The sequence below is a fragment of the Triturus cristatus genome, chromosome 7, assembly GCF_964204655.1.
Source record: "Triturus cristatus chromosome 7, aTriCri1.1, whole genome shotgun sequence".
Taxonomy (NCBI): domain Eukaryota; kingdom Metazoa; phylum Chordata; class Amphibia; order Caudata; family Salamandridae; genus Triturus; species Triturus cristatus.
The window spans coordinates 1,355,836,409-1,355,852,260 of NC_140590.1; the positions used below are offsets into that span (position 1 = coordinate 1,355,836,409).

General features: G+C 44.9%; 1 protein-coding gene across 23 annotated transcripts in view; it reads left to right on the forward strand.

Moving 5' to 3' along the window:
- The window catches only part of LOC146812053 (copine-1-like), a 633,944-nt gene that overhangs the window by 141,726 nt on the left and 476,366 nt on the right, over positions 1-15,852 (forward strand). For 7 of the 23 annotated variants that reach the window (XM_085619045.1, XM_085619042.1, XM_085619057.1 and 4 more), the window contains one exon: positions 50-195. The exons of 12 other annotated variants lie outside the window; for them this stretch is intronic. In XM_085619045.1, the coding sequence (XP_085475171.1) occupies positions 163-195 (33 nt within the window). In that variant the 5' untranslated portion in view covers positions 50-162. Of the gene's footprint in view, positions 1-49; positions 7,148-15,852 lie in introns of those variants that run through there. 4 more of the 23 variants (XM_085619039.1, XM_085619038.1, XM_085619040.1 and 1 more) reach the window with 1 other exon arrangement.

The window sequence follows — 15,852 nt, forward strand, 5'->3', positions numbered from 1 at the left end:
GTATTCAGAATGGTAGTCTGACATAGACGTTGCCTTTTTTCGTCTGCAGGTGTGTATTGTTGATTCAGCTCAACATGGCTGTGGTCATCCGTTTGCAAGGTCTGCCAATTGTGGCGGGGACCATGGACATCCGCCACTTCTTCTCCGGATTGACAATACCAGATGGGGGCGTGCATATTGTGGGGGGTGAACAGGGTGAGGCTTTCATCGTTTTTGCCACCGATGAAGATGCAAGGCTTGGTATGATGCGTACTGGTGGTAACATTAAAGGCTCAAAAGTATCATTATTGCTTAGCAGTAAAACCGAGATGCAGAATATGATTGAACTTAGTCGTAGGCGTTTTGAAACCGCAAACTTGGATATTACCCCAGCAAATACTAACCGGTCAGGCCCCCCTCCTAGTTCTGCTATGAGTGGTAGGCCAAGCATCTCTACCACGGCCCCTACCTTCAATAGTCCTGCTCCAAGCATAGTTACAGCAGCTACTTCTGTGCATGAAAGTAGCAAAAATGTACCCACGTTTTCTACAGCTAGTATGGGAACTGCCCCTCCGAATCTTGGACCAACGTTTTGCAGCCCAACATTCAGCACAACTATGCCTAGCACAGCAACTCCAATGAACACAGTACCACCTCCACCCATTCCTCCAATGTCTTCTATGCCAACACTTCCAACAATGCCTTCTATTCCATCAATGTCTGTTCCGCCACCTGTAACAACCTTACCTCCTGTTCCTCCCGTCCCTCCAATACCTCCAGTTGCACCTGTTCCCCCAATGGCACCTATTCCACCCCTGTCTGCAATGCCTCCCATGAACCCACCACCGGTTCCACCAATTCCTACTGGGATGAATGGCTCGGGAAATATGATGAGCATGAACAGTAGTCTAAACCCAATGTTTTTGGGTCAGATGAATCCTGCAACCCCAATGCAAGGGCCTGCAAATCCTACAACCCCATTGCAGATGAACTCCCAGAATACTATAAAACCCCTTCTAGCAAATCCTGATGACTTCTATGTATGCCTTCATGGGCTGCCTTTTCCTCCACTTGAAACAGATGTGAAAGAGTTTTTCCATGGGCTTCGTGTAGATTCTGTAGTTATGGTTAAGGATCATATGGGCCGCCTTACTGGCAGTGGACTTGTTAAGTTCTTTACACCACAAGATTCATTTGAAGCTTTGAAGAGAAATAGATTGATGTTGGGTCAACGTTTTGTTGAGGTCACCCCAGCCACAGAAAGGCAGTGGGTAGCTGCTGGAGGTCACATTTTCTTAAAGCAACCTATGGGACATTCTGGGCACTCGCTCCCTCCTCCACATTTGTTATCAAGGTCAAAATCTCCCAGTGGACAAAGAAGGTCCCGATCACGATCCCCACATGAGCAGAGCTATTGTGTCTATTTGAAAGGCCTCCCTTTTGATATAGAGAAAAAAAAAATTGCAGATTTCTTCAAAACTCTAGATATCATAGAAGAAAGTATCTACATTGCTTGTGGACCCAATGGCAAAACAACTGGTGAAGGTTTTGCCGAATTCAGGAATGAGGCAGACCATAAAGCAGCATTGAATCGCCATAAGCAATACATGGGAAGTCGATTTATACAAGTTCACCCTATACATAAAAAGAGTATGCTAGAAAAAATAGATCTAATTCAAAAGAGACAGCAGAATGCCAGTTACAATGATCAGAAAGATTTGTTTTTATCTATGGATCTGGACAGAAAAGTACCTAAAGTACATGCACATCTCTGGAATCTTCCTTTCAATGTCAATAAAACTGATATTATTCAATTTTTGCATATGGAAGGAATTGTTATGGAAGAAAAGTTGATTCAGATTCTTGTTGATAGCAATGGGCAAGGTTTAGGACAAGCACTAATTAGATTTAAGTCTGAGGAAGACGCTCACAAGGCTGAACGATTACATCGTAAAAAAATGAGTGGGAGGGATGTATTTTTGCATTTAATAAGCTTAGAAGAAAAACAAGAAATTGAGATGAACCCACCAGTGCAAGGAAAGAAGGGGCTAAAGGTGCTGCTGCCGATATATCATCCATTAACTGATGTCCTCGGTGGTGGTGGTGATGATCGCTCTTTCCCAAGTGGTAGCTCAAAAGATGGAAACCATGGTCCTCCCTTTAACTTTCCTGGTCATTTTAATAGTTCATCCAGCAGTTATGGTCCACCTCACCCGCCTCCTGGAATTGGTAGTGGATTTGGTGAAACCAGGCCATTAATGTCTGCTATTGTAAGTAGTAGTTTATCAACTTCAGGAATGGACACTAAAGGCTTTGGAAGTGGTCAGATTTCAGTTAGTGGTTCATCTAACTTTACCGGTGGTCCATCGTTTGGAAGCGGGCACTCAACATTTGTGAGTGGGTCTTCAAAGTTTGGTAGTGGATCTTCTAATTTGCCTTCCAAGTTTGGAAGTGGGTCTTCTAATGTTCTTTCAAACTTTGGTAATGCACCATCGAATTTTGGAGGTGGCCCTCCAAATGCACCAAAGTTTGGAAGTGGGCCCCCAAATGCACCCTCCAACTTTGGAGGTGGGCCCCCAAATGCACCCTCCAACTTTGGAGGTGGGCCCCCAAATGCACCCTCCAACTTTGGAGGTGGGCCTCCAAATTCAGCCTCTAACTTTGGATCAGGCCCACCTAGCGTTCCCTCAAACTTTGCTAGTGGTCATCCAAATGCACACTCTAACTTTAGTGGTGGACCCCCAACTGCACCATCGAATTTTGGAGGGGGACCCCCAGCTGCACAGTCTAACTTTAGTGGTGGGCCACCAAATGCAGCATCTAACTTTAGTGGTGGGCCCCCTAATGTGCCATCAAACTTTGGTGGAGGGCCGCCAAATGCACCCTCTAACTTTAGTAGTGGTCCCCCTAATGCGCCCTCCAATTTTGGGAGTGGGCCCCCTAATGCGCCCTCCAATTTTGGGAGTGGGCCTCCTAATGCTCCCTCCAATTTTGGGAGTGGTCCCCCAAATGCACCCTCAAACTTTGGAAGCGGGCCCCCTAATGCGTCCTCTGGCTTTGGAAGTGGCCCTCCAAATACACCTTCAAATTTTGCAGGTGGCCCACCAAATGCACCCTCCAACTTTGGAAGCGGGCCCCCCAATGTACCATCCAACTTTGGAAGCACCCCCCCAAATGCACCAACTAACTTTGGAAGCGCACCTCCTAGTGCGTCCTCCAACTTTGGAAGCGGGCCCCCTAATACACCTTCCAACTTTGCAAGCGGTCCCTCAAATGCTCCTTCTGGTTTTGGAAGTGCACCTTCAAGCACTCAGTCTAATTTTGGGAGTGGACCCTCAAATGCACCCTCTAACTTTGGAAGCGGATCTTCAAATGCGCCCTCTACGTTTGGTAGAGGGCCTTCAAATGCAACATCTAGTTTCGGAAGTGGGCCCTCAAATGCTTCTTCAAACTTTGGAAGTGGCCCTTCAAACTTTGGGAGTGGACCTCCAAATTTCGGAAGTGGGCCTCCGAATTTTGGAAATGGGCCTGGTAACTTAAATGCCCCTCCAAGTCTGAGCAGTGGGCCGCCAAGTCTAAGCAGTGGGCCACCAAGTTTGAGCAGCGGTCCTGCACTGTTAAATGCACCTCCAAGTTTTGGCCCAGGCAGTCAGCATGTTAGTGGGCCCCCAGGTTTCGGGGCAGCCTCTGGAAAACCAGGCCCAACTGTCATTAAAGTGCAAAATATGCCGTTTACTGTTTCAGTTGATGAAATTTTAGATTTTTTTTATGGTTATCAGCTAATCCCAGGCTCAGTATGTTTAAAATATAGCGAGAAAGGCATGACCACTGGTGAGGCAATGGTTGCATTTGAATCTCGTGATGAAGCTATGGCAGCAGTAGTAGATCTCAATGACAGGCCTATTGGTTCGAGAAAAGTGAAACTTGTTTTAGGGTAGCTGCTCTTGTTTTATGTTTGTAGCCAAATAGAAATGTTTTCCCATCAAGTCTGGTATTCTTATTCAAACCTGTATGTCATTCGATGTTATTTTTGCTGAATGATGTAAATGTCTTCGAGATAGCTGCAAAACTAAGACTTAAGTCAACATACAATTGATGATCTGTAAAGTTAGACCAGAGGTTTTTGGGTAGTTCAGTGTGAAATGCAAATTGACACTATGAGGATATATCATGGAGTTGATTGACAACAAACACACTGACAGTTATTTCATACTTCTATCCTGATGGTGTTATTTTCAGACTATTGTAATCTAAGCTTATACTTCCTTTTTGGGTAAAAGTTAGATTAATTTTTCAAAGTCGTTTTATTTGCTAAAAACGTTTGTATGTCTGTTAAACGTACTTTTCATTTTGTTCTTTTAAACCTTTTACTGTACAGGATTATAACTGCAATGTTCATTTGTGTTTTGAAAAAAAAGTTTTTGTAAATTTCAACTGTGTGGAGGATCATTTTTGACATAATTTATTGTGTCACAAACATTTGTTTAGTAAATGTATGTTTTTTGCTAGTAAATGAATGTGAACCAGGCACAAGTTAAGTGACTGTGAGAAACTGTGCTTGCTTTTTGTCTCACTTAAGAGTACATCGTGTGTAATATCACTGTATATGAGGAGCAAACTCGACTGATTTTGTTGCAGTAGAACTTCATTGACCGTGGCATTCTGCTATCCTTTTCTACCCTACTGTTCACAGAAGGCACTTGTGTATTTGGCTAAAGGCTTGCTTTTTAAGACCACCCTGTGTTTCTTATGGTATTGTAGCTGTTTTTTTATATATATATAATTGCTCATTAAATTAATCAGCAATCTGGTCCAATTTTCTCATTGCTAATAACATTTTAGTGCTAGATTGTGCGTAACTGTGATCGCTATTGCCATTGTGATGAGTGGTGGGAAGCATGAGCTGCTAGTTTCATGGATGAGTTGGCCAGGGACAGCTCTGTAAAATTTCCACTTCTACGGTTTAGCCGGATTAGGTTGTACCTTTATCTGCACCCAGACAGCCCATTCACGGTTTCTGAAGATTTTCCAGGGTGTTTTGCGAGATGTACTCTCTAAACAAAATTGTATTGATCAGAATGTTTTTTCATCTTTGTGTTCTTTAAAGAAGTACTTACTTGGCACCATGTAGTACCTCGAAGTTGGAATAAAAAAAGAAATGGTGAATCTTTAAGCATGTTATCTGAAAACTTTTATGAATGGAATTCTTATGTATTTGCTTCACTATGAAATCTCTGGCTACCTTCAAACTGGCTGGAAAAATCTGATGTTGCGAATATCAAAATTACATCTCTGAATTTCTATGCTTCCATTGCAATGTGTATTTTTTTGTGTTGAACATGGTTGGGCACTAAAACAATCAATTAACCAATGAAACAAGCAGCAAGAGCTTCTCATCCTAATGGGGAATTTCTGTACAAATACGATCTACAGTTTATCACAGTGCAGGAAAATATCCTTTTTTGGAAGGATGCGTTGTAGTTATTGCTCATATTTTTGTAAATTAAGAGCATGGATTATGCTACATTTAGAAATGTTATGATTGTAAATATTGTTAAATGAAGCCTTCTGTAAATAAACATTTCCCACAGGAAGAGAATTTAGAAACTTTAGGCCTCGTTTTCTATGTTATGTGAAATATTTTGTTTTTCTCCTCTTGTTCTTTTGAGCAGACCATATGGTATCCTGGAGTCAGGTCATAATTGAAGATGGAATTAATGATTAGACCGTTTCCTCCTTGCCTTGTATTCATTAACAATACGTATGCTATACTGCATATTTCATCTTTGTTTAACACCGTGGAAACTAGACCTTGCAATTGAACGAAATGCCTTGATCGAACTAAAGAGTGTTTGACTTTTTGCTACAGTTATTCGATCTATGTTCAACTGACCCCATTGCTTCAAACCCCCTGTTGTGCATTCAGCTATTCACATTTTTAAGCCCAATTTTGCATATGTTCTTGGGTTATACAGAAAATTCGAAAGTGCCCCTATTGACGAATAAGACAAATACTCTGCCTTACTCACATGCATTTGTGCAAAAGTTCATCCATTGTCTGCAGCATAGTAGTATTTTTTTATTTTGGTGTTCTTGGGCCTATTTCACTGCAGACATTAGGTAATTTGAAAGGGGTGCCCTCTGGCTTTTTTTTTTTTATAGTGCTGATTATCCAATAGACCGGAACTGATTTTGGGATTCGTCTAGTGCTTTGTTTTAATTGAATGTATAAGAATGTTCTATGCTAGTTATTGAAATATCAACACTAGAAAGCATTTGATTAATTTCCCTTATTTGGCTTTCATGCATTGACAACACTTTCCTTGACCTGTTTGGATGGCAGGCCTAGCAATATACTTGGGTTTACTGTAACCTATTTCACTGATTCATATCTAGTAAGTAATAAGATGCTTTTCCCCCTGTCCAGTTAAACGTTGTGGTGATTTGTCTACAGCAACCTGCTGTTGCAACATTCTCCTACTGAATATCGTTTGTTTACAACCACACACTTTTTTTTTTTCTAAAATAATAATTCTGAATGCTTTGAATTATCTTTTATGTGCGACTCGATGCTGGTTCATGAAACTTAGGCCTTTTATTAAACTTTAAAAAAAAATTGTAGTACCTTTTTTAAATGTGCTGACCATTTTATTTGAGCTTTAGTTGTGCAGCTGTGGAAACTTAATTTCACGGACGTGTTCATTATATTAAAAGAGCATGTTTAATTTTAGACGTGACATGATGAAGCTCTACTTTATTATTCTTGATTTTGTGAAAATGGTACATGATGTGAGAAGGGAAACAAATATATTTAAAAAAGATAAGTGAATGTCTAATACGAGCATTATTAAAAATGCTAGAAACAATGCTGTGAAATCTAAAACAGTCTTTGGGATGTTTCAAAGCAACTTATACCTTTTTTACTCCATTATACTCCTCCAGTATTATGCTTGATCAGTGCAGTCTCAGCAAAAATGATTTGCAGCCATCTTCCTTTACCTATATGCTATTGTATAAGAGGAGAATCGTGTAGTTGGTACTTATGGGTTTGACTCTAGAGTGAAATATATTTATTGGATCGTTTTACCTTTTGTGTTATGTATATACATTCTTTATACTCAGTTTGATAAACATTGTTAAATAAACCTGTCACATAAAGCAACTGTAATTGGCTGATTACTTGAATTATTCAGTGACACACTACCAAGTATTTTTTTTTTTTAAGTTTGTTATGGGTGCTGCATTGCATGCATATGTCAGCCTAATGTACATGCAGTGGCCTAATATGAGGGAAGTAGAATTGCTGATTGCTTTGAAATTGCAACTGCCAGCGTCTTGCATTAAGAGTGGAGATTAACTTGTAAATGAGTTAAACGGCATCTGATCATTTCTTTGGTGCAGCACTAGAAAGCACTCCAGTCCTCTCAGAAATCATTCAAGTCAGGAAGGCATTGCTAAACCATGGCTTATCGAGATTATTACATTTTATCACCACCTAACCATTTATTACACGAAGAGGAGTCATTGGGTGCATCCCGCACTGTCCCCCCTGCAAACTTGGTGCACATCACCCTTTGCTTTTGTTAGGCACACCACCATGTGCCTCCTGCTGCACAGTCTTACTTGTGTTTATAGGTTGCTTTTAAGTTGGTTCGACTCAAAGCAAATGAGTATGTGGAGGTCTATTGGCTTGTGTGCTGGTATGTTGTGTGTGAGACCTATAGTAGGCAAACCTATAGAATAGGTCAGTGTCTATCATTAACTGTACCTATTATCCAAGACAATTTATCGAAATTATTGGCACAGTTAAAGTGCCTCTTGCATTAAGTTATTTGCAGTGTTGTACTTTCCTTAATATGTTGGGAGTTTTACTTGAAATAGATGCTTTAGTTTGAAACGGCAGTTTTATCAATTTCAGTTTTTAATTTAGTTTACAACTGGTCAGTAATGCGCTGCTCGATTTAAAAAAAAGAATTTTATTTCCTTACGTTGGTACAGTATACTCTTATCAACACTTAATTACCTTTCTCCTACTTGTTGGAAGCATTGTCTATCGCTTCAAGAATAACCTTGTGAAACTAACATGATCCTTCCAATGTCTTTGTCCTCCTCCCCGCACAAGTGAACTTTTTCAATTCACACAGTGCTTAAACTGAAAAATAAAATCTACGTTCACTAGCTAGTGTACAAAATTAAAGGCATGAGACTGCCCCCTAATTTCCCTATGACCTATGCCCTTTCCAGACTTTTTTTTTTTAGTCGGACCGAAACAGCTTTAGGTAAATTAATCTCATGCAAGCAGATTCATGAATAAATGTGTTTGTATATATATACTCTCTCTCTCTCTCTCTCTCTCTCTCTCTCTCTGTCATCTCTCTCTGTCATCTCTCTCTGTCATCTCTCTTGTCCATTCTTTGATAATTTGCTTCCACCAGAGCATACAGCAAGGGGGCAACAGGTCTGCCCACATCAGCTAATGCCGCTCTCAAACTGCCAAGTAGCATCATTTTGCCTGATCATGTGCACATCTACCTACAAAAAGTGCAGTTTATTGTTAGGGCTAATGGGCAAACAGGCATTTGTATCATTGAAAGGTTTTGCGATTTCCAAATGGCGATTTTTAGAGAATCACCAAACGAGATTTATTCAAAACGCAAATATTTTGCGATTCCCTCCCATTCATATGCCAAGAGGCCCATAGGAAGGAATTGAAATTAGATGCGCAAATTAAGAGTACCTAATTTCAAGGGTGCAAGGGTTCCAAAAGGACAACCTGTTGCACCCCTGAAATTTGCATGTGCGCACATGTATGCCCTATGGGCATGTATGTTTGCGAATGGGAAAAGGGCTTGATACATATGCCCTAAAGTCTTTGGTTTGCGAATTTGAAATAAATATATATATATATATATATATATATATATATATATATATATATATATATATATATATATATATATATATATATATATATATATATATATAATTTTTTAGTAACGCGTGTTTTTAAACCATGACTTAACGTTACTGTAATTCAAAGCCATTGGTACCTTAGTTTCACCAATAAAAATATTTTCCTGTGATGTACATTTAAACAGGGTTTCTAAAATGTCTATGAAGCACTCAATAGTAAAATGATATGCAATGATTACCATTTATTGGGAAAGCATAAGGCCATCATGTGTAGGTAGCAGCAGGTTTATTTTCTTTGTGGTACGCTTGCAGTAAAAATAAAAGCACCAGCTTGTCTAGACTAGACCTAATTGCTTTGCCAGTCCGTGATTTGACTTGCTTTTTATCCTGGTGAGTTAATTTACAACAGCCGTTGGTGTTTCAGAGCTATGGACCAGAATAAGGCCTAGATAGAACGGCCCAACCGCCCCCTGTTAAGGTCCTCACGACTTTTTACAGCAGCATTCTCTTCAGCCCACCTTACTTGTTTTTAAACTTATGCTAAGACTTGGGAGGAAAGAACTGAAAATGGGCCATCATGTATTAAAAATATATCTACAATAAAGGAGCACATGTCTGTCATAACCCTTACACCGTAACAGAAGATATGCTCCTGACTGAACTGTATCAGAAGCTTTGAAGCCTTGAATTCTCAAGGGCTTATCGCATTGTTTGGTTACTCTTATCATTGAGCAGGTAAGATTATTAAAAGATTGTATTAAAAGAAGCACAGAGACCCATTCTGTGCTGCACATGTTCTGTTTTAATTTTTCTAATCAAAAGAGCAAGATATACCTGTCCTTGCTGTACTTTGTGTACTCCCTTCTCAGATACTATAATACACCACCCAACGTCTCAAAAGGTATCATTTGTTCTGAGAGAGGCAGATCTGTGTTACTGATACTCTAGCATTTCCGCTTGTTTTGTGCGTGCACCAGCTTTGCCATAGGCCATTTATCCTTCACACTGGAGTTGACCATTGAAGGGCCACCTAGTCCATTCCAGTGAAGTGGCACTCGTTCAGTCTACACTCCAGAGTCTTGTGCGAGCTAGAAGAGTTATTGTGGATTGTCATAGCCTTGCAGTCCTTGGGTATCACAGTTGAGCATTTCATGTATTCTCCTGTTTAATGGTAGCTACTGCTGGGACGGATCTGCTGCTGTCCCCAGCCAATTTTGTAGAAATTGGGCATGGTCTGCTTTCCAGTGAAAAATGGCAGTTGCTTGGCAGTTGCATGACAGATTTGGATTTTTGCTGCCTGAGGCCATGACATTTCATAGTCTGGGAACAAATTATTGGCGGTTTGTGACCATCGCTTCTGAAAGAGACAATTAGTTATACATTCCTTACCTTAGAATTAATGGTATACATTTCTTACCTTCGAATTAACCCCAGGCGTTAGACTGGATCCAGAGAATTTGTTGTCAGCAGCACCTGCGCGTCAAGGTGGCGTTGGTCGGCTCTGCGTTAGTCCTTGGGTCGTGGTCGCTGGGATGACTACGCTGTAGCTACTTAGACGCCGCCCTTGCACGCTTACGTCAGTTCTTTCTTCTGCGCCAGCGCGTGCAGATCTGGAGAGAGGTACCTCCAGTCACTTTTTGACTGACTTTTTTTGACACTGTTTTGAGTCTTCGACTCTTGGTGCACGTAGGGATGCCCGGTTTCAAGGCATGTGGTTCCTGCCGAAAACTGATGTCTGACGGATCCGCACTGTGTGCCCCTGTGGTGCCTGGAACGTGACCGGAATCCCAAGTCTTGTTCCGACTGCCGGACCATGAATCCGAAGTGTTTGTGGGACCGGTCCTGAAAGGTTCCCGAGGCCTGGCAGTTGGCTCTGCACCGTTCGAGGTCTCGGCTGCGCCGGGAGGTCGAGGGACAGGTCACGGAGCCGCTGCCACTGCTCTGCATGCGGAGGCCGAAAGGTCGGCTCCTAGTCCACCCCCCTCCTTTCCGGGACCCACGCCATTTTTAGGCAGCCCGACTCCGCTTGTGCGCCTTTGGGCCCTGCAGACTCAGCTGGGGGCTCTGGGCCTTCGACGCCGGCAGCTTCGGCACCGCAGAGTCCCCTTGGATCCAGATCGGCGCTGGCCGACCTCATAACACCTCCACCTGCGTTGACCCAAACTGCGCCGATGACTGTTGTCCCCAGCTGGTGTTGACCCCGGCCTCCACCACGACGTGTACACTGAGTAGGACCGATGCCGGATCCAGCACCAACGGGTACTTTTGTGCCCCTGTTCCACCCTGGTTCTTTTAGGCCAGATTGGCAACCAGAGGAGGGTGAGGACTGGAAGGGGTCTGGAAACCCTTTAACTGACCAGTTGGAATATGATCCGTACTGGCGACAAGAGTTGGGGGATGCTAGTGGTCTGGATAATTCTTCAGACCATGGTATTTTGTCTCCCCCTACCATGGCAATGGAGGTGGGAGCTTCTTGTGCAATGGTGTTGCGTAGGGCTGCTGAGGCTCTCAACCTCTAGCTACCTACGGTGGCAGTCGGGACTGACCACCTGATAGAGGTGCTTCAACCGGCAGCGAGCTCTTCGGAGCCCCTGTTTAAAGTAGCTCTCATGGCATCCTTTTGAGCACCTGATCCAGGCCCAACACGGGCTCCTGTGGATAGGATGATGCCAGACGCCGCCACCCGGCTACCGGCAAACCCTCTTTCCTTTCCCAACACCCCTCCTCTGAGAGCTTTGTGGTCCAAGCCTCGATGTCCAAAGGCGCATTCCGTACCGCTCCACCTGATGGGGAATCCAAAAAGCTGGACAAACTTGGGGAAGATGTTTTCTTCCTCCAGCTTGGAACTGCGGTCGGTAAACACTGCAGGTCTGTTGGGCGGTAATACCCGCTCTGTGTGGGATACGGTGGCACAGGTGCTGCTCCAGTGCCATACTCTCCCGTGCAGTTGCCGAGGGAAGAGACATAGCCAAGTTTACCATTTGCTGTGGGCTGGACACTGCTGATTTGCTAGGCAGGATGATTTCAACGTTGATAGGCCTTCGACGCTACACCTGGCTGAGGTCGACTGGTTTTTCAAGGGATCTTCAGGCTACCCGAATAGACATGCCCTTTGATGGCCATCGCCTGTTCTGCGACCAAGCAGACAACGCGCTAGAGCGCTTGAAGAACTCTCGGGCTGCAGCCAAGTCCTTGGGCTTCTCCACCACCCACCCTGCAGAGTCTGCTTTTTGCCCCTTTTGTGGCTACAGAAGAGGTGCCCCACCATGTTCCGCTCAGAGCCAGGAAGCTTGTTTCCCGTCCAGGGAAGACATGGCTTGGCAGTTCGGGCTGGACTGTTCCCATGAGGCACAGGGTCAGACTGATTTGCATATGGCCATGTCTGAACTGGGGTGGCAGAGTGGGCTAAAGAACGTTGATGGATTAAACCCAGATCAGTTGACTGGGGGTGAGTGCTTGCAATGTTCAACACTCCGTCCATCATTTCCTTTGGTTTTTGCTCCGAGCCACAGGCCGGCGTAAGCTGTTCAGTCCCTGCGTGGCCGGGGACTTGGGACCCACCGCCGTGGGTCTGGGGGCCAGCGAGTGGGCCAGTCCACCACCACCCCCTCTGCAGCAGCCTCCAAACCTTCCTAGTCCAACCTTTAAGGGCCACCAATCGCCAGTGGGCGGCAGGATTCGTCATCTCCTCCATTGGCGCACCGTGACGTCAGACAGGTGGGTTTTGCAGATAGTCCGAAGGGGTTACTCCCTCCCCTCAGACTACCCCTCTTTTTTTTTTTGCAGAGTTTTATATAGCGCAAACTTGACCCGAATCTGATATCGGAGTGCTTTACATAGCACCAGTTAAGTTACATGAGGACACGTATTCATTTTTGGTAGGCACGGGGAGATTAAGTGTTTTGCCCAGAATCACAGCATGTTCAGCGTTATTGCAAACACTCGAACCCAGTTCCTCAGGCTCGAGGTTGACCGCCCTAGCCGTTAGGCCAACTCCTCTCCCCAATCATGCCACCTCAGCACCATCGCATGTCTGAGGATCATCTGGCCCTCCTCCAACAGGAAATTTTATCTCTCTTGGCCAAGGGAGCCATTGAGTGAGTTCCTGCCTCAAGTAGGTCATGGTTGCTATTCCCACTACTTTCTGGTGCCCAAGAAGGGCAAAGGCCTGCGGTACTATCTTGGATCTCAGGAACCTCATCCGCTTCCTCCGGAAGGAGTAGTTCAAAATGTTGTCGCTAGCTCAGGTCCTGTCTGCCCTCATCACTGGAGACTGGATGGTAGCATTGGACTGGCAGTAAGCTTATTTCCACATCCCTGTCCTACCAGCTGTCCATGGTGTGCCACGAGCATTTTAAGTTTACCGTGCTCCCCTTTGGCCTTACCAGCGCCCCCTGGGTGTTCACGAAAGTGATGGCAGTGGTTGCAGCTCATCTGCGCAGATCAGGGGTTCCAGTCTACCCCTATCTCAACGACTGGCTGTTGAAGACTGGTTCGCCCAGGCTGTCGTCTCCCACCTCCAGACTACGGCCGACCTCCTGCATTCGCTGGGGTTCACCATCAACATGCAGAAGTCACACCCAATTCCCTCTAAGAAGCTCCTTTTCATTGGAGCGGTTCTGGACATGAAGCAGTTTCGGGTTTATCCTCCCGAGCAGTGAGTCCGCGATATTAGGGCTATGATTCCGATCTTTCAGCCTCTATCCCGGGTGTTGGTCAGAATGACCCTGAGGCTGCTGGGCCTCATGGTATCCTGTTGGTCGATCATGCCCGGTAGCATAAGCAGGCTCTGAATTGGGACCTGAAATTCCAGTGGGTTCACCATCAGGGAAATCTGCCGATTAAGTCCTGATCTTGGAAGGCACTGCACTGGTGGCTAATGAACCAGGATTAGGTCAACGGCAGATCCCTCTCCTTTCCCCAACCAGAGTTCAGCGGTGATGGATGCATCACTTATGGGGTGTGGGGGGTCACATGTTAGAGGCGGAGATCAGAGGCCTCTGGTCTCCGGCGGAGTCCAGGCTCCACATCAACTTTCTGGAGCTCCTGGCGATCACTCTTGCGATTTAAAAACATTCCTTCCCTCTGTCCGGGGAAGAGTAGTGCTGGTGTTCACGGACAACACCTCCACCATGTGGTACTGCAACAAACAGGGCAGCGATGTGGACCCTATGTCAAGGGGCTCTCCATCCCTGGATATGGCTGGAACATCATGGCATATCCCTGGTGGTTCAACACCTGGCAAGTTCACTGAATGCCAGGGCAGACTAACTCAGCCGCAGGTGCATGATGGATCACAAATGGCGTTTTGAATCTGAGGGGTCGCAAGGTCTTTCAGCAGTGGGGAGAGCCTTTGTTAGATTATTTGCCACCAAAGGGAATGTGCAATGTCCGCAATTCTGCGTGTAGGAATTTCCAAGGCGGCACTAGCTAGGCAACACTTTTCGTCGCAAGTGGAGTTGCGGTCTTCTATACGCCTTTCCGCCTAACCCCCTTCTGCCCAGAGTTCTGAAGAAGATGAAGCGTGACTGGGCCCAAGTCATCCTTGTGGCTCTGGATTGGGCATAAAGAGTGGTATCCCGAGCTGTTAAACATGGCCATCGCTCCTCCGATCCGACTGCCTCCGAACCGGTCTAGCCTCCATCTCCTTGCGTGCAGATTGAGATTTAACCGCCTTTGACCTTCCTCCCGAAGTCTGTGATGTTCTCTTGGCAGCCAGGCGTCCCTCCACTAAGATGGCATACACCTGAAGGTGGAACAAGTTTTCGGCATTGTGCACAGCAAAGTCTGTGGATCCCCTTTCTGCCCGCTTTCTGAGGTTCTCTTGTTCCTCTCTTGTTCCTCCTGTCTTTGGCCCAGCAGGGCTCTGCTATGGATACTCTAAAGGGCTACCTCTCACTCATTTCAGCTTTTCTTAGGCTTCTTGATCAGCCTTCTCTTTTCAAGTCCCCTGTTTTAAATCGCTTCCTTAAGGGCATTACTCTTCTTTTTCCTCCTATTCCCTTTGTAATGCCTCAGTGGGATTTGAACTTTGTACTTACTTAACTTATGTACGCTCCCTTTGAGCCGCTTCCTAACTGTCCTCTCTGACTTCTTACTCTAAAGATTGCTTTTCGGGTTGCCATCAAAAAGTTCTTTCTTCAAAGCCTCCTTTTCTGGCTGTTCATCCAGACACGGTCGTCCTTAGACCCAGACCTTCCTTTCTTCCCAAGGTGGTTACTTTCCACATTGTTCAAACCATCATTTTGCCAACCTTCTTTCCGCATCCTTCTAAGGAGGAGTAGAGGCTCCACTGTCTAGGTCCAAAACGTGCACTTTCATTTTATTTGGATCACACCAAGCAATTCTGGGTGGATGACCCGCTCTTTGTTGGCTACATGGGCGCCACAAAAAGGTGAGGCCGTGCACAAATGGACCAGCTCTAGGTGGGTTGTTTTGTGCATTAAAGCTTGCTACTCTGTGGCAAAAGAGCCTCCAGTGGGACTGCGCGCCCATTCCACTAGGGTGACGGCAGTGACCACTGCTTTAGGACGGGGGAGTCCCCCTCAATGACTTCTGTCAGACAGCTATGTGGGCATCTCTGCACACGTTCACAAAACTCTGCCTGGACAGCCAAGTCCTGAGAGACTGCTTCTTTGGCCGTTCTGTTCTCCAGGATTTTCTGCTGTGAACTTGGTTCGCAGACCCACCTCCGGGGTTGGTATTGCTGGGGTATCTATTCAAAGGTAAGGAATCTATAACTAATTGTTTCTTTCAGATGAACAAGTTACTTGCCTATCTGTAAGAGACATAGATTAGTCATAGATTCCTTACTGACCCACCCATCCTCCCCTGTTCTGCAAACTGATTTCTAGGGTCAGGGAATCCTTTTCAGGGCCCTGGCTTTGTGCACCAGTGGTCAGTGTCTTGCATGGCTCTGCGCTTCTGGCGCGGAAGGTCATGTAAAAGAACTGAGGTCAG